This window comes from Lissotriton vulgaris, chromosome 3_1 (assembly GCF_964263255.1).
Source record: "Lissotriton vulgaris chromosome 3_1, aLisVul1.2, whole genome shotgun sequence".
Taxonomy (NCBI): domain Eukaryota; kingdom Metazoa; phylum Chordata; class Amphibia; order Caudata; family Salamandridae; genus Lissotriton; species Lissotriton vulgaris.
The window spans coordinates 491,418,767-491,437,215 of NC_141689.1; the positions used below are offsets into that span (position 1 = coordinate 491,418,767).

Genomic DNA, 18,449 nt, shown 5'->3' on the forward strand with positions numbered 1-18,449 from the left:
TAGGGCGCATCTGCTTGTTCTCCTATTGGTTGAACATCCAAGTCGTGAGGTCCTTCCTGAAGTGCTGGAGCGATGGTGAGCTCTGAGGTGCAGGAGGAGGTCGTTCCAGGTCTTGGCTCGCAGATGGAGAAGGATCAGCCTTCACTGTTTGTCCAGCGGATGCGACAGGTGGCAGGTAGGGCGAGGACTCGTCAACGCTGCATAAGAACTGTGACTAGGAAGGTAGGTGGCGAGGCGGATATGGGTCAAGCTGGTGGTGGCTGCAACTGAGCCCTTAAACACTTTAGGACAACTTTGGGTTCTACTTTAAACTTTCCCAGCTTCCAACCATGTGCATCTGTAACAACATACTGTAACCTGGGGTTAATTCACTGGCTGCTTCAAGTGTGAGTGACCTCAATCAGAAAAAGGTTTATTATATTTGAAATAATTGTGTTATCTTTCTGGGAATATTGCTTGACAGTCTGAGTGTGCTTCATCGATTTCCTTTCTATTTCCATTGAAACAAAGGCAAACTTTATTTTTCTGGTTGAGAAAACAAATAATTCATTCGGATCAATGTGAAAAGGACAAACGTATTTGTTCCCAATTTTCGGAACATATTTTGTATAGTCTAATGACAAAAAATGTGTTTTTGGATAGATATTACTTGACACTTAAGAAACAATGAAACTAATTGTTCTGTACATGAAGCACAAGTGGGCAGTTTGTGCTAGAACATGCCCCCCACATTCTTCACATTTTATCGACTAATAACCTAGAAGCCATGTTTCTGACAGCATCCTAGCAATAGTGCATCCAGGTTTGGATGAAAAGGTTTCTCTATAATATTCGAGGCAGTGTCTGGACCCTCAAATAGACTGGAAAACTGGCAAAAGTCTCAGTCAATAAATGAGACATTGATAAATACATCACGTATTTCTATTTATAAGTGAAAGTGCATTTTCAATGATTGGCGACTTTTTGTGTGTGGGTATCTAGATGTGTGAGTGGGTAAATGTGAAAATGAGTCAAAACAAGAAAGCAAGGATGGTCGAGTGAGTAAGTAACTGTACAGGTGGATGGAAGTATGGAGGCTGGATGATAAATGAATAGATAAGCGAGGGCTTGGATAAATGCCTACTTTGTATAGGGTGTAAATGTAAATTGATACTTGTATAGCGCACTACTCACCCGAAAGGGTCACAAGGCGCTTGTACGAATACCGCTGTGGAACCCATCCTGGTTTTCCCTGTGAGGCGTCCACTCCTGGGCAACCCCAAGGTGGAGGCCAGGCACCCTTAGCGTTGTGGGGGCCGTTGTGGAGATTAAGCAAGCTATTGACCAGAGTTGCAGAGTTGCACTCCATGACTGGAATAGGCACCGAGGCGAGAATTATCGGGTGTGTGGAATTTTTGAGCCCAAGACCCCGTGGCGGGGAATTGAACCCTGGTCCCAGGCTAGACCTCTGCATCAGGGTCTGCCACTCTAATCATTGAGCCACACTTCTCCAAGGTGTGACAGTATCTCAACAGAGTAAGATGAAAGGGCCACAGTATCTCAACCTGTTCAACTCACTATCAACAGGTTTACTTACATGTATCTGGCATTACCGGCAATCTTATGCACACAATATACAAAGAATTGAGTTTGTGGTGTCTGGGCCAGAATTAGGCAAACAAATCATTATCATGCTGTGTACTCTATGACCAATATTATGCCGCTTTGGGCGCCGTCATGCCAGGAATACCCTCATATGCCAGGAATTTCCACCATTAAGTGAGGGCCAACATTAGGCTACAAGTAGTCACCATCATGACTTGGATTGCCATGGTATGCCAAGAAACAATGCCATTGTGCCTGGCACAGCATTATGTCAGAGTTGGGTGTCATTGTTAACGTTTTTTTCTGAAGTGAAATTTCGGTTGACAAGTAATTTGTGTGAATTATTCATTTTAATGATGCACGTGAGCGTAACAGATGCATTCCTGATTTTGCACTTAAAACAACATGATTATCTCATTTAGAAGTGTGATTAATATTGTAGTATAACTATGCCACATTTTTGTGTAAGACACCATTATTTTAAAATGGATGCCGCTTCAGGTGTCCTGCTCATCTTGCTCCTGCTCATCCCCCTCCCAATTGCGAGCCTTCTCTCCCCACAGTTTCCGCAGAGCGCAGTGCGCTATGACGTAAGTGGAGAGTAGTGTTAAAAAGCATTTATTTTTCATTAAATCTTCCATCGTATGACTGATGTGTAATTCTGAAGGGTTTCTATTGCTAGTTCTGATGCAGGCACTTCGAAGAACATAGGTCTATGAGCTATTGTTGAGAAAATGTTTCATATTGTGTTGTATGTCTCTGGAGTGCAGTTGCTGAGGAAGCAAGCGGAAGATTTCTCTTACCTTAATAAATGGGTTAGTGTTAAGAACCTTTCAGATTTAAGAAATTGTTTTTGATTTGCCAATGTGACCTAACTGTGATCATGCCATGCTGACTTTGCAGTTTTGTTAATTAACCCCTTCGCTGCGGCGGCAATTCCGCCGCAGCGCTAGGGGATGGGGGGGCCGCGCGGCGCTCCCATGCTCGTGACGAAACTGCTCTGTCACGAGCCTTGGGTGCGCTGTGCTGATGACGGAGTGGTTCCGTCACGGCCCGCCCGCTCCACAGAACGTCCAGTGCAGGCGCGGAATCCGCACCGCACAGGTGCGCCGAGCGGGCCGTGACGGAACCGCTCCGTCATCAGCACAGCGCGTCCGTGGCTGGTGATGGAGTGGTTCCGTCACCAGCATGGGAGGGGCTAATATGCATCAACTGTGTATAAAAACCCCTGGTTCAGATTGATCGGGGCACCTTTCCATTTTCCTTCTGAAACTCTGTCAGATTATTTAGGATTCTGTCAGTACTCTTTATGAGTTTTTCACTTAGAACATAGATGCAATGTTAGGAGGAGCATAAACTTCAGGATGCTGAGGATTCCAGTGGATATATTAGAAGTTCTGGTTAGCTTTTGTCCGCGCTCTTTGGTTCGCAGCAGGAAGGAGATCATAGAGTGATTATTCAGGCATTTAGACTATCCCCAAATTCAGCGGCATCTGGACTAAGAGCTCTGTTCAGCTAAGTGGTGAGATAGAATCCTCTGAGCTGTTCTGCAAAAGAAGATGGTTCTGATGTAGGAAGACTGCTCGCTTTCTCCTCGTTTCTAAACCGGGCTTCCTTTGCCAGAGAAAAAAAAAGCCTTTTTGAACATTAACGAAGAGTGGCTGGTGAAATGTTGTCAGGCACTGGTGGGATTCCCATATGTCTGAAAGTACAACACCAAGTAAAGAAATTCCAGCTTTCACAGGTTGATTTGGCAAAAGCTTTCCTGCAGACCCTGGATAAAGGCCCAGGCTGACAGACTGAGTTGTCATGCTAAGGAATCTTCTGGAGTGTGATGGGGATGAAGCAACTGTGTATCCTTCAGCCAGCCCTTGCAGGACTGGGGATTGTCTCCCTGAGGATGAGGTCAGGAAAACACATTTGTGTTTCTCTGTTGTCCTTGTCTCTCCTTCAGCTCATCCTTGAGCCACTGGATGTGTTGCCTTGATGGCAAATGCTGGGAAATCCCTAATCGGAATTTCTAGAAACTGGTTTGTTTTCAATACATCTGACCATCTGGCATCTAACAGGTGTGATTCTCTACTTTGCCCCGATTAATAGCCATATTTTTATATCTTTAACATTTTCAATGTGTTTTCTACTACTAAAAAAGAATTAAACATGTGTAAATTACAACCACGAGTAGCCAGAAACTGTGCATATGTCCTTTATTGTTTTATTTTACTTTTCAGCAAGCCTCAACAATCAGGTTCCAGGAGGCTTAGTCAAAGTGAGATTCACAAGGATTAGCTTAACCTGCTAATTTTACCATACATTACAAAGAACACAACTGTGGCATTGGCATTTAGACTTAGAATGGCTATAGGCCATTGTGTTGTTCTTAAGGTATTCCCTGCAGTTTATGAATTAATGTATAAATGGTTCAGCCCCAGAAACTCACCTTTATTCAATCTTCCCATTACAGCAAATTCAAAAAACCTGCTATTATCCACCGGAGAGTAGAGCCCAAAGATGGTGGCGGTGGTCTTGGGCTGCAGTTTGAACGTTGACAGCACATATATTTCACTTAAAGTCGGATCTCTCATTTCTTTTTGAAGAAACTGTGTCACTTGCCTCTGGGCCGGAGCAGAGAGAAGATCCAGAACTGGAAGGCAAAAATGGAGGGAGACATAAGCAAGTGACTAATGTGTAAGTACCACAATCATGAACTGGTTAAGCGTAATATGACCTAGAGCTCAGGTTCAAGAACAACATGCATATCAGCGAAGAGATGAAAGCCAAGCGGGTCCATTGCACTGATCTCTTCAGTGGGTCCAGTAAATATCAACATGGGACTTTCAGTGATGATTTTTAGAATACATCTTGTGTGCAATAAGTTAGATGGCTTGTGGGCTGGCAAAAGGGATCTGGGAGCTAGCCGAAAACACGAATCTCCAACTTTCTTGTTGCATGATCCACCGGGGTCCATAGCTTTTGGTGAGGCCATTAACACGGTCAACATGCAGCTTTGCACCTAACAAAGCTCTTCTACATGTGCACTAATCCACGACCCCATTCAAATATAAAATTCACCAATACCAACTTAGGTAGCATTCCTACAGTATACCGACCTCATGAAATAGCAAAGGGAGATCAGGGACAGGGTTCCAATGGACCAGAAGCTGACATTCGAATCTATGGGCCAGATGTAGGACCCTTTTTAGTGGTCACAACTGGAAAATCAGCCCATTTGCGACCGCTAAAAAGGGTTGTGGTATGTACAAACCCTATGTTCTGAGTTGGTAACCTAGTACAGACTGACAAAATAGAGTTTGCGAGTCACTATTAGGAAGGGGCGTGCCAAGGGCGTCCCTTCCTAATAGCAAGTCGCACTGGTATGTACAATTGTTTTTCTACCAAAACAATTGCAGTAAGCAACTACTTCAAGTAGGTGGTAAACCAGTTGTGATGGGCGGCAAAAAAAAATTAAGAGCAGGCAGTGGTCCCACGGACCACTGCCTACTCTTACAAAATGAAAAGTAAATGTTTCAATTTTTTTTTAATGCATCCTGTTTTCCTTTCAAGAAAACGGGCTGCATTTAAAAAAGGCTTTATTGAAAAAGCAGTCACAGACCTGAATATTGATGAGATAGGTCATTTGTGACCCCATTGGGAATAGCTAAATGTGTTGACACATTAGGAGATTCCATTTTGCAAATCGCCAATTGGAATGGTCGTACATATGTTCTCCCTGTGCTATTGCAACACTGGTCTTTCATCTTTCTATTACAATCCCGACCACAGATTCCTGATTAATCTCCGGTGCACATCAACACAGATACTAATTCTTTATGGAGTGATGATAAGCAGAATTGTCCCAGGTAGAAATGTGAAGGCTAAATAATCGCCAACATTTATAGACTGGTGGTGGGACATTTGTGATGCAGGGAAATATATGTCACAACCGCACATCGGAGCTCATCTAGGTACATTTTTACTGAGGTTCTGCTTGCACAACTGTGTAATGCTATTATTATTTGATCCAGGTTGAGTGTAGGTGACTGTCCGCGTGTTTCTTTGCTAGTACCCTCATGGTATGAGCTTTACTTGTGCTCAGGCCTCTGATACAGCCTTGCTTGAGGTTGCGTATTCTAAATTAGGTTACATTTTTACATGCCAGCAATGACAGGAATCAACCCAATTGCTGAATCGAAACCTGATAATGTTCAGCACTGGAAGAAGCAGCCCCCTTCAACCTTCAAATGTTCATTTATTTTTCCGACGGTCTGTGATATTTCAAGTAAAATTGATTTGTATAAATCATAAAAAGATCTCAGAAAAAGAGCCCCAAAAACGGTGAGCCCGTCGAGCATTGCCGCACCGGCCCGACGAGGAGCAAGGCCCAATGATGAAGCATGACACCTCTCGGGGTGTGTGAGGGCAACAAGACAAAAGTATTGTCTTTCCCAACCCTTTCCCCCAATTCCCACCTAGGAACTACATTCTCTTCGTGTGATACTCTCTGTGTGGTGTCTCTGGCATGGACACCCCTGGTCTGTTACCTGTGCAGAAGGGAGGCTACAAGTCCCTGTGCATTGGTGCCTCCATGCGTGCCTGTGAGTGCATTGCTGCATGTGTACAAGGATGGGTGTGATCTATGAAGTGGTTGACATGGAAATAACAAGGTGCAGCTACACCTTAACCCAGAGTACCTGTTTGTTGCTGAGAAGTGCCAGTACTCACCCATTAAAAGCACTGAAGCAGAGCTGAGAAGTGTCTGTACTATCTCTTCAAAAATAAAGAATGTCAGGTACTCAGTACCTGACAGCACCTGCCCATTTAGAGCTCTGAATTTATGTCAACGCTTGCATTGAGGTTTTGTGCCTCTTTTTTCAGTACGAAGGCCAGATCTATTGCCGATAAGGGTTTAAAGGACATGCTTTGGTGCCAGAGTGAAAGGAGGGCATCCCATGTATAATCGCAGTCCTGAGGCAATAAAGACCGGTGGTTGACTTACTAGAGTCAAAGAGTAAACAGCACATCCACAAATGTGGCAGGATTTCTACAAAGTCAAGGCCCAGGTAGAAAGTCAGCTGTGTATATAGTGTTCTGCCAGGGCAGTGTATGTGTCTCCACCAACAGGGCTGTTTCTACCACTGGAGAAAACGTCTGGGAGCATATCCACCACTGATGGTGTAATAACTACCATCAAAATGTAGGCACTGAAATGTACCATAAAAGGTCCAGGCGGATTCCACCTACTCCTGCAAGGCCAAAGGAGGCCAGCCTTTTGAGCCGGGGTTCACTCCCGAACCCCTCTCAAGCTACTGAAGGTTCTCAAAGGCCGCAGGGCTCTAGCCAGACTGGCACCCTGCACATGTAAGGGTGAGAGACAAAAGCGCAAGGTAGGTTGCTGCCCTCACAGCACAAGAGCGAATCGGCCTGCCTCCTAGTACCCGGCTTGCCTCACTTCTCTATGCAGCCCCACAGGCCCATCACTTTTCCTTAAACCTCAGAGACCCAATTTTTGCAGATTCTCTGTTGCCACCTTCTTTGAATCAAGTGACAAGACATTATATTCTGGAAACACAAGTCCGGTTTGACTCACATGTTCCTGTGGAGGCAATTTTAGGAGAAGTCAAGGTGGGGCTTTTCCTCCTTAGACCAACTTGCAAAACAGTTGGTTATTTCATAAAGAAAATAACCCAACGTGGGTAGGTTAGGTAGTGGGCTAAGCAGTTGAGTGACTGTTTTAAAAAAAATACAACATCAAATTTTAAAGTATGACAAGGTACAGTTACCTCAAGTGCAGCAGTAAAAGTTGGCGCAAGGTTTTTGCAGCAGTTGGGATGGCTGTACTTTTTTATCTGTGTGAAAACTATTAATCTACTTTACGCCCATTGTCTGGTGTTAACACCATGTTCAAAAAGCAATTACTGTGGGCAAATGGTGCTCAAAGCTGTTTGCACCCATGCTGACACGTTTTCTACAGTGCGCCTTTAAAGGGGGGCACATCTACAAAGCCATAAGGTAGAACATCAGGAATTTGCTCCTGCAGAATTACGTGTAGTTTTACAGCAAATGTTTGACTTTTTAGGGATACATAACGAACCCCTCCTCTGGAGGCACTAACGAAGAGTGTGATGTAAGAGTTTGTCTGGCAGCAGACCGTTCGTGCGCCCACAACTGAGGCAGGATTTCGACCCCGAGGCAGACGTAAGAAATCCGCTTTATCTAAAGGGCTCTGCCAAGGCTACAAAGTTTCGTTCTCTAATGTCTCTACTGTGGGAAGAAAATCCAGAATTCCCACCAAAATGCTAGACTAAGTAGGGTGGTTATACCGCCCTACACGTGGCCGAAAATAGAATCTGTGGATTTTTGGCAGATTTTCCATTAGTGCCCAAAGACCAGCCCCTAAATCAGGCCAAAATAATTGTAACTTCTGATGACTCAGGTCCCCGTAAATCCTGTTGAAAGTCACCACCGCACGGAGGCATTTGCAGCGGGTGAGGTGGAGTTCAGGGGCGCATGGTGAGAGGATTATCCTGTTGGTAACACCTCGCCAAAATACTGGTTACCTGAATAGTGGGTTTTTAAAAAGAACAACTACTCTTGGCAATTATCTAATAGATCTATATGTGCACTACTTCTGCAAATAATCAAACGATAGTACTTCACCAGAGTTTTTTTGTAAATGTTTAGCATTTTTGTTTCCTGTAGCCAATGCTAAAGTATTACAAATAAAAAAAGCCATAAACATTTCTAAAAGCTCTAACTGAAATGGTCTGAGAACTATTGCACTGTGTGAGGGTGAGGGTGAGTGAGGGTGAGGGTGAGTGAGGGTGAGGGGTTGAGGGTGAGTGAGGGTGAGTGAGGGTGAGTGAGGGTGAGGGGTTGAGGTTGAGGGTGAGGTGTTGAGGGTGAGTGAGGGTGAGGGTGGGTGAGGGTGAGGGTGAGTGAGGTGTTGAGGGTGAGTGAGGGTGAGGGTGAGGAGTTTTGGGTGAGTGAGGGTGAGGGGGAGTAGTTGAGGCTGAGTGAGGGTGAGTGAGAGTGAGGGTGAGTGAGGGGTTGAGGGTGAGTGAGTGAGGGTGAGGGGTTGAGGGTGAGTGAGGGTGAGGGTGAGTGAGGGTGAGGAGTTGAGGGTGAGTGAGGGGTTGAGGGTGAGGGGTTGAGGGTGAGTGAGGGTTTGAGGGTGAGGGGTTGAGGGTGAGGGAGGGTGAGTGAGGGTGAGGGTTTGAGGGGGAGGGGTCGAGGGGGAGGGGTTGAGGGTGAGTGAGGGTGAGTGAGTGAGGGTGAGGGGTTGAGGGTGAGTGAGGGTGAGGGGTTGAGGGTGGGTGAGTGAGGGTGAGGGTTTGAGGGTGAGGGGTTGAGGGTGAGTGAGGGTGAGGGGTTGAGGGTGAGTGAGGTTGAGGGTGGTTGAGTGAGGATGAGTGAGAGTGAGGGTGAGTGAGGGGTTGAGGGTGAGGGGTTGAGGGTGAGTGAGTGAGGGTGAGGGGTTCAGGGTGAGTGAGGGTGAGGGTGAGTGAGGGTGAGGGGTTGAGGGTGAGTGAGGATGAGTGAGAGTGAGGGTGAGTGGGGGGTTGAGGGTGAGGGGTTGAGGGTGAGGGGTTGAGGGTGAGTGAGGGTGAGGGTGAGTGAGGGTGAGGGGTTGAGGGTGAGTGAGGGTGAGTGAGGGTGAGTGAGGATGAGTGAGAGTGAGGGTGAGTGAGGGGTTGAGGGTGAGTGAGGGGTTGAGGGTGAGTGATGGTCAGGGTGAGTGAGGGTGAGGGGTTGAGGGTGAGTGAGGGTGAGTGAGGGTGAGTTTGAGGGGTTGAGGGTGAGGGTGAGTGAGGGTGAGGGTGAGTGAGGGTGAGGGGTTGAGGGTGAGTGAGGGTGAGGGTGAGTGAGGGTGAGGGGTTGAGGGGTTGAGGGTGAGGGGTTGAGGGTGAGGGGTTGAGGGTGAGGGGTTGAGGGTGAGTGAGTGAGGGTGAGGGGTTGAGGGTGAGTGAGGGTGAGGGGTTGAGGGTGGGTGAGGGGTTGAGGGGGAGGGGTTGAGGGTGAGTGAGGGTGAGGGGTTGAGGGTGAGGGGTTGAGGGTGAGTGAGGGTGAGGGCGAGTGAGGGTGAGGGGTTGAGGGTGAGGGGGTGAGGATGAGGGGTTGAGGGTGAGTGAGTGAGGGTGAGTGAGGGTGAGGGGTTGAGGGGGAGGGGTTGAGGGTGAGTGAGGGTGAGGGGTTGAGGGTGAGTGAGGGTGAGGGGTTGAGGGTGAGTGAGGGTGAGGGTGAGTGGGGGGTTGAGGGTGAGCGAGGGTGAGGGGTTCAGGGTGAGTGAGGGTAAGGGGTTGAGGGTGAGGGGTTGAGGGTGAGGGGTTGAGGGTGAGTGAGGGTGAGTGAGGGTGAGGGGTTGAGGGGGAGGGGTTGAGGGTGAGTGAGGGTGAGGGGTTGAGGGTGAGTGAGGGTGAGGGGTTGAGGGTGAGTGAGGGTGAGTGGGGGGTTGAGGGTGAGTGAGGGTGAGGGGTTGAGGGTGAGTGAGGGTGAGGGGTTGAGGGTGAGTGAGGGTGAGTGAGGGTGAGGGTGAGTGAGGGTGAGTGAGGGTGAGGGTGAGTGAGGGTGAGGGGTTGAGGGTGAGTGAGGGTGAGTGAGGGTTAGGGTGAGTGAGGGTGAGGGAGGGTGAGGGTGAGGGAGGGTGAGGGGTTGAGGGTGAGTGAGGGTGAGTGAGGGTGAGGGTGAATGAGGGGTTGAGGGTGAGTGAGGGTGAGTGAGGGTGAGGGGTTGAGGGTGAGTGAGGGTGAGTGAGGGTGAGTGAGGGTGAGGGGTTGAGGGTGAGTGAGGGTGAGGGGTTGAGGGTGAGTGAGGGTGAGGGTGAGGGTGAGTGAGGGTGAGGGGTGGCCAACATCGCTATCCTCGTTAAACCAGTTGGCTCATCAGTGTTTGTCAACAGTGCGCCTTGTTGAGTAAGCAGAAAGAGATCGACGGCGGTTCGATAATGCCACAGCTCTGTGCTAACAAAAATGCGGAAAAAAGTAAGCATTTAAATCATTGGCAAATTCTACGGAAATTGATTGCAAATGGGAGCAGCTCTGCTTGCAAATCCTCCCTCCGTCGCCCAGGCTGCTGGACTGGAATTGCAGCAGCTAGAAGTGAGGAAGAAAAAAACAAGCAGCAGAGCACGGCATCAGTGTTGGCATTGCTGGGGGGTATGGGGGAAGTGGGGATTTAAAAAAAATGCGACACTGCGGGCAGGGGAGGGGGCGGAGCGGGTAAAATAAACAAAGCGCAGAAAAACACACAGAACCAGGGCTACATTTCACACATATTAAAGAAACCAGCAAACAACTACAACATAATGCAAGGCAAAATAAATACTAATTAGAGCAATGGTGCCAAGTACTAATCCTGCGTAAGCATGTGTACTACACTAAACAAGCATATGTAAAATGAAGAATGAAGGAAACAGTCCCAAATTTTGTGAAACTTATTAGTAGCAGCTTGGGTTGAAGACCGGAGATACAAGAAGAGAGATAACGACCAGGAGTTAGATGGTGAAACGTAATCCTCACGCTGCATCCAACACCAGCAACAACCAGAGGCCAAGCGTAGCCTGGCAGCCGGTAGCACGAGCCAATAGAGAGCTTGATTACAGACACAGGCAACAGCAGACAACCGCTGCAATCGCAAAGGACCCTGAGCTGAAAATAGCGTCCACAACCTCTACCTTCACTCTCATTTCAAAATCCTTCTTGGTTTAGTAATCCTCTGAGGGAAAAATGCTTGTGACGTGTGTTGTTACTATGTGCACGACGGGTGGCTATGCGGTGCTCTTGCGTGCACCGTGGCAGACTGTTACTGAGTGCACCACGGGCTGGCGTGACTGCTACTGAGAGGACCAATGGCCGGGCAGAGATGAAGTGTCACTGAGTGCACCCAGGTATGTGTGCGGTGCTCTAGAGAGCACGACGGGTAGACGTGAGCTGTAGAGGTGTTCATCCCAGGTGGACGTGAAGTTTTCTTTTACTCACCACGGGCAGATATGATGTATTTTAATGATCCCTATCTACACCACGAGTAAACATGAGGTGTTGTAGTGTTTGCAAGACCAGACTTACCTCGCTCCCAGTGTAGACACAAATGTAGTTGAACCGTTAAAAGGGGGGAAGTGGGGATTTAAAAAAAAATGCGACACGGCGGGCAGGGGAGAGGGCGGAGCGGGTAAAATAAACAAACAAGACGGAGGGAAGAGAGGGGAGGTGGGAGGAGAAATGCGACACGGCGGGAAGGGGAGGGGGCGGAGCGGGTAAAATTTTGAGGTTGGGTAGATGGTTCCTGGACAGTTTGTTCAGTCAGTATGGAGGGGATCAGGTGTGTTTCTGGGGTTATGATTGGTGTCAGAGGTGGTGTGACGCTATAGTTAGGATGAATACTATATGTGTTCAGCACCAGGAGTTGACAGGGTAGTGGTAAGTGCTGTGTAACATAACTTCGTGGAGTGGTTGACGGAGGGGGGTTTCGGATTCTTTGTTGGCCTGGTGGCGATGGTAATGGTCGTTAGGCACGTAGCACTAGTTTTAGGGTACTGCTCGTGTACCTTAGTGCCACTCCAGATGCTGATGAGTGATTTTTGATCCATTCTGTCTTGTTCTGTGTCTTTGGGTGCAAGGTACCTACCCATGCACCAAGCCTTCCTGTTCGCTTTTAGGCTGCGTGGGGTCTCCAAGTACAAATGAGAACTGCGGGCTACGCCTGCCCCTCCTCCCCCTGGTGCCAATAGTCGTCGATTTCTCTGGACAGCATGCGCGCGACCATAGCCTCCAGCAAACACACAGGGTGGCATGTGCGAAGTGAGAGTCGTGGCTGAGCTGTGATCAGAGCATTCACGGAGGGGGCGGAGAGTCAGTCTGGCGAGCAGGGGGAAGCCCAATGCTGCCCGCACGACAAATCACTGCAGACTTCTGTTGTCTCAGTCCTAGATGAAATTAATAGAATCGAGGTGAACGGGGCAGGCGGGAGAGGATTTCCCAACCCTACGAAACGGGAAGTTTAATTGAGCTCCAGAATTTTGCCAAACTTGCTGCTTTCCCCTTCTTTGACACACGATTGTTGTGAGGGGAATGACACTTGCTCATCTAATAAGTTGCAGTTTGTTTTTTGTGACGGTAGAGCGTTTCAACAGGCCGTGGGAAAGCTTGTGTCATTTGACAGCCAGTCTGTGACGTTTTTTCTTTCTCTGTGATATTGTTATTGGCCCACTCATTGCCTGCCGCCTCGACAGTGTTCGGACATCAAGCATATGTGATTACGAATAGGCCTATTGTGGAAATGACTGCATCATTTATTGTGAAACTAGCTGGGGTTTAATAGATCCTTTCTTTTAGGTATGCAGGCATTAAAAATAATATAAAAAAACAGACCACTTCACAGTATGTGACAAAGCATAATAAATGCAGAAATGGTTGATTCCGTCATCGGACCTCAGTCAAAAGGTAGTTCGCAGTGTGCGCATCATAAGTTATAGAAAAATTGCATTTTTCTCGGCGAAGCAGACTAAAAATTCAGTGAATGGGCAATTACGGTGTTTAGTTTTAATGTCGCGTGCGGGAAGGACATCATTAGCGATTGTTTTAACATACCACAAGGATGCTCTTCTTCCATCAGATTTAAAGTCGTTCTTTGTAGGTTTGGCCTTAGCCACACCATATTATTACATTAACAATCTGAAAATGGTTGATTTGTGTTCTTGTTTTTTTTTTAATGCATTGTTCTTTCATGATTTACCACTTTTAAATCGAATAAAGCCTATTTTGATTGATTGTGTTCTTGTTATGAAGAGAATTGTTTGAGAAAGGCCTGTCTGAGATTTAATGCCAGTGTAATCTTAGGTTTATCGTGGCAATTGCATACTGTTCACTTGTTAAAGAAGAATGGAAATGTCACGCTGTTTAGACCATTGAACCGCAAACGTTACAATAGTTCATGTTTGAACACAATGGTCACGGTTCGGTAGGGAAAAAAACAAGACGGAGGGAAGAGAGGGGAGGGGGGAGGAGAAATGCGACACGGCGGGAAGGGGAGGGGGCGGAGCGGGTAAAACAAGACGGACGTGCACGCGCTTTTAAGCTCAATGCGCATGCGCATTGAGCTTAAAAGTCACGGGCACTGCAAGGAATCGCCACGATTCCTTGCAGTGGATAAAGAGTGGATAAGCCCCCATAGTCTCGCTTGCTCGATGCGCATGCGCATCGACAGGCGAGACCTAAAAACAAAGAATGTGTGTATATACACCGATCCTGGGAGCACCGAGTTCAGGAGACTTTCACTGCTTGTTAGAGTGCCTGCACCAATCGAAGCGGGGCACTCTACGTTTAAAAGTGGACAGCATACAAATTGGAGGAATTCTCAATAATAAAAAACAATATATCAGACAGTGATTCAAAATATTAAAAAGACATCAAAGAGAGATAAATTGAATCACTGTCTGATATATTGTTTTTTATTATTGAGAACCATGAATGTACATTCTGATGATGTTTTAATTAACTAAAGATATAAATATATACACATTCCTTGTTTTTTTTTTCTTTTCAGGAATGGTGAAGTACTATGGTTTGATTGTTTGCAGAAGTAGTGCACATATAGATCTATTAGACAATTGTCAAGAGTAGTTGTTTTTTTAATACTGATTATAGCACCCAAGCTCTTGGCTATAAGGGGTCGCGCTCGTATTTTTACACTTATACCTCAATAGTGGGACAAAATATGAGTGGGGATTGGTGGGTGGGCGAAGAATTAGGATTAAACTGTTGCAAGGCTTATATATTGAAAACTGAATATGAAGTTGGCCTTTGAACCGCTGAGTTTAAAAAAGTACATTTTAATTTGTACAAGATAGTTCCTCAGAACCCGGGATTGAGCAAGCAAAGGAAAGTAAAACTATTTGAACAATCGCCAAGGAAAGCAAGGTCGCCAAAAGATTTCCTAAAGTGAAGCTGACAATTTGGCCCTCTTTTGTAACTCGTCAGCTTGCTTTCGAAATATCTCTCTCCTGCAGCAGCATTGCATCAGCACCAAGAGGCCGCTAGATGGCGATAGTGGCCGTCTGTAAATACCCCAATAACATAACTGAACATGACTAAACAAAGACTCCGATTTCGAAGGAAATTACTGTGTACTGTAAGGTGCCCCTACACAGGTGTAGCAGGTTACCTGTCCTGCTTAATAGAAGCCACCTGGATGTGCATCCACTGAATCTTCTGTCCAGGCGTGGCCAGAGCCCATCCGCCCCCCCCCGACCGCAACCAGCGCCAGAGACCCTCTCCGACCATCCACCGTTACGACTCAGTTGCCCTCCTTGCACTCAACCCCAGAATGAACAACAACTGCCAGCTGTCCACGCCGAACACCACCCATGGCCAGTTCTTCTGCCGCCACTGTCACCAAACCTTCACCACCCTCCGTGCCCCTACGCAGGACGCCAACACCACCAAAGGCCTGAAGTGCATCCTCCTCAATGTGCGCTCCCTGCACGACATGCTGTAGAAATATGCGACCTCCTCAACAATCTCTCACCAGACGTCACCTTCTTCACAGCAACCTGGACAAACGCCTCCTCCACCCCGACATCGACACCACCATCCCTGACGGACACAAGATCCAGAGGAAGGACTGCCCCAACCGCCCAGGAGAAAGACTCACCATCGCACACAAGAGCTCCCTCCAACTCTCCACCTCCAGCATGAACGACTCCCCCCTCCCCTTCCACCACCGAACACCTTGACTTCCAGATCCAGACCATCCCTATTTCATTTATTTATTTGTAGAGCGCAACACTCATCCCAGAGGATATCACAGCGTCATGTAGCGAGAAGTTGTGGATGGGCTGCCAGTCTGATCACATGATCTTATGGCGGCCGCTGCACCCGTCCGCACCTGGACAGCGCCCAGTGCCAGAACCCCTGGACCCCGGAGACCCCCTGCACCCGTCTACAATACGACGCCAGCATCCTCCACGCACTCAACCCCGGCCGAAAACACGCCTGCTACCGGGCCACACCGAAGCGCACCAATGGACCTTTCTCCTGCCGGAACTGCAGCATCACCAGCATCCAGCCCTGCCAAACCGTCAAGCAAGGATCCCAACCACCTCCAATGCATCCTCCTCAACACCCGCTCCGCTCGCAAACACACCATCAAACTCTGGGACCTCCTCGACTCGACCGCCCCCAACGTCGCCTTCCTGACGGAGACCTGGCTGAACACCATCTCAGCACCAGACATCGCCATCCCAGAAGGCTACAAGATCTCCCGCAGAGACCGCACCACAGAGTGGGAGGGGGAATCGCGACCGTCCACAAGAACACCATCAGAGGCTTGACCAACACCGACGACACCCTCAACACCGCCGAGTACCTGCACTTCCAGATACACACCGACCCCAATACCACCCTCAGAGGAACCCTTGTCTACAGACCGCCCGGACCCCGACTATAGTTCAGCTACTCCATCACCGACCTCATCAGCACCCACGCCCTCACCTCTGCGGACTACATCCTCCTCGGGGACCTGAACTTCCACCTCGAGAACAACAACAATGCCAACACCACTGCCCTAATCAACAACCTCGCCAACCTCGGACTCAGACAGCTCGTAACATCACCTACCCACGCCGCGGGACACGCACTTGACCCCATCTTCTCCGCAAGTCCCCATGTCTCCTTCAACCACACCACAGAACCCCACTGGACCGACCACAGATGCGTCCACTTCACCTTCAGGAAACCCACCACACACCACCACACCCAACAGATGCCACGCGCTGCTGAGACAAGGTCACCGGAGACCAACTGATCACCACCCTTGCCCTGAGACCACCCCCTGACCCCATCGACCCCAACACTGCTGCCCTCAACCTCAAACAATGGATCAAAGACTGCGCCGACACCCTCGCTACACTCAGGACCCCCGCTGCCAACCACTCCAGCAAGAAAGCGACATGGTTCACCGAAGACCTCCAAGCCTCCAAGCGCACCTGCCGAAAACTGGAAAAGAACTGGCTCCGCGAACGAACACCAAACAGCTACACGGGCCACAAGAACGCCTCCCGCAGACACCACCAGCTCATCAGGACCGCCAAGAGGACCGCTTTCAAGGACCGCCTAGACAATAACTCACACAACAGCAAAGAGCTCTTCAACATCTTGAAAGAACTCTCCAACCCCGGCTCCAACACTAACGACACCCCCCCCTCTCAAGACCTGTGCGACTCACTGGCCAACTTCTTCCACCGCAAGATCGCCGACATCCACAACAGCTTCAACGCCACAACCCCCACATCCACCGCCTAGCCCACCAACCCTGCGACCACCATGTGCATCAGCCGCCTGATCGCCTGGTCCAACTACAGCTATGAAGACACCATCAAGACCATGAACTCCATCCACTCCGGATCCCCATCTGACCCATGCCCACATCACATTTTCAACAAAACCAGCACAGCCATCGCCCCCTATCTCCAGAAGACAATCAACATCTCCTTCGAGACAGCAACCTTCCCGGAAAGCTGGAAGCACGCCGAGATCAACGTCTTACTGAAGAAACCCAAGGCGGACCCCAAGGACCTCAAGAATTTCCGGCCCATCTCCCTTCTCCTGTTCCCGGCGAAAGTCATAGAGAAAATTGTCAACAGACAACTGATCCGATACCTTGAAGACAACAAAATCCTGGACCCATCCCAGTCAGGCTTCTGCAGCAATCACAGCACCAAAACCGCCCTCATCGCCGCCACAGACGACATCAGGACCCTTATGGAAAAGGAGAAACAGCCTCCCTCATCCTCCTGGACCTCTCAGCCGCCTTAGACACTGTCTGCCACCGCACCCTAACAGCATGCCTCCACGACGCCGGAATCCAAGAGGAGGCCCTGGCCTGGACTACATCCTTCCTCTCCGGCAGAACACAGAGCGTCCGCCTCCCACCCTTCCGCTCCAAGACAACCAAGATCATTTGCGGTGTTCCTCAAGGATCATCTCTCAGCCCAACGCTGTCCAATATCTACATGGCTCCACTCGCCCATGTCGCCCACCAGCACAGCCTCAACATCATCTCCTACGCCGACGACACCCAACTGATCATCTCCCTCACCAAAGACCCTCTCACCGCCAAAGCCAACCTCCACAGGGGAATGAAGGCCGTTGCCGAACGGATGAAGGATAGCAGGCTGAAGCTGAACTCTGACAAGACAGAGGTCCTTATCCTCAGTTCCACCCCCTCAGCCTGGGACGACTCCTGGTGGCCAACCTCGCTGGTAATAGCCCCAGCACCCACCGACCACGCACGCAACCTGGGGGTCATCCTCGACTCCACCCTCTCCATGACCAAGCAGGTCAATGCCGTCTCCGCATCCTGCTTCAGCACCCTCCAAATGCTCCGCAGGATCTTCAAGTGGATCCCCTCCAAAACGAGAAAAACCATCACCCAGGCCCTCGCCACCGGCAGGCTGGACTATGGAAACGCCCTCTACGCAGGAACAACAACCAAGCTCCTGAGATGGTTGCAACGCATCCAGAATGCCTCGGCACAGCTGGTCCTCGACATCCCCCGACACAGCCACATCACTCCCCACCTGAGAGACCTACACTGGCTCCCAATCAACAAGAGGATAACCTTCAAACTCCTCATCCACGCACACAAAGCCCTACACAATGCCGGACCAGCATACCTCAACGAACGACTCAGCTTCTACACCCCCACCCGCAGCCTCCGCTCAGCCAGCCTCACCCTCGCCACGGTCCCACGCATCTGGAAAACGACGGCCGGCGGCAGATCCTTCTCCCACCTCGCCGCCAAAACCTGGAACACCCTCCCAACCAACCTCCGACAAAACCAAGACCTGCTGACCTTCAGAAGACTTCTCAAGA

At 49.1% G+C, this 18,449-nt stretch overlaps 1 protein-coding gene across 1 annotated transcript in view; it reads right to left on the reverse strand.

The window, feature by feature from the left end:
* Positions 1-18,449, reverse strand: part of THBS4 (thrombospondin 4) — a 247,068-nt gene that overhangs the window by 180,130 nt on the left and 48,489 nt on the right. Inside the window, exon 2 of the mRNA XM_086960723.1 lies at positions 4,025-4,228. Coding sequence (XP_086816849.1) covers positions 4,025-4,228 — 204 coding nt within the window. The remainder of the gene's footprint in view (positions 1-4,024; positions 4,229-18,449) is intronic.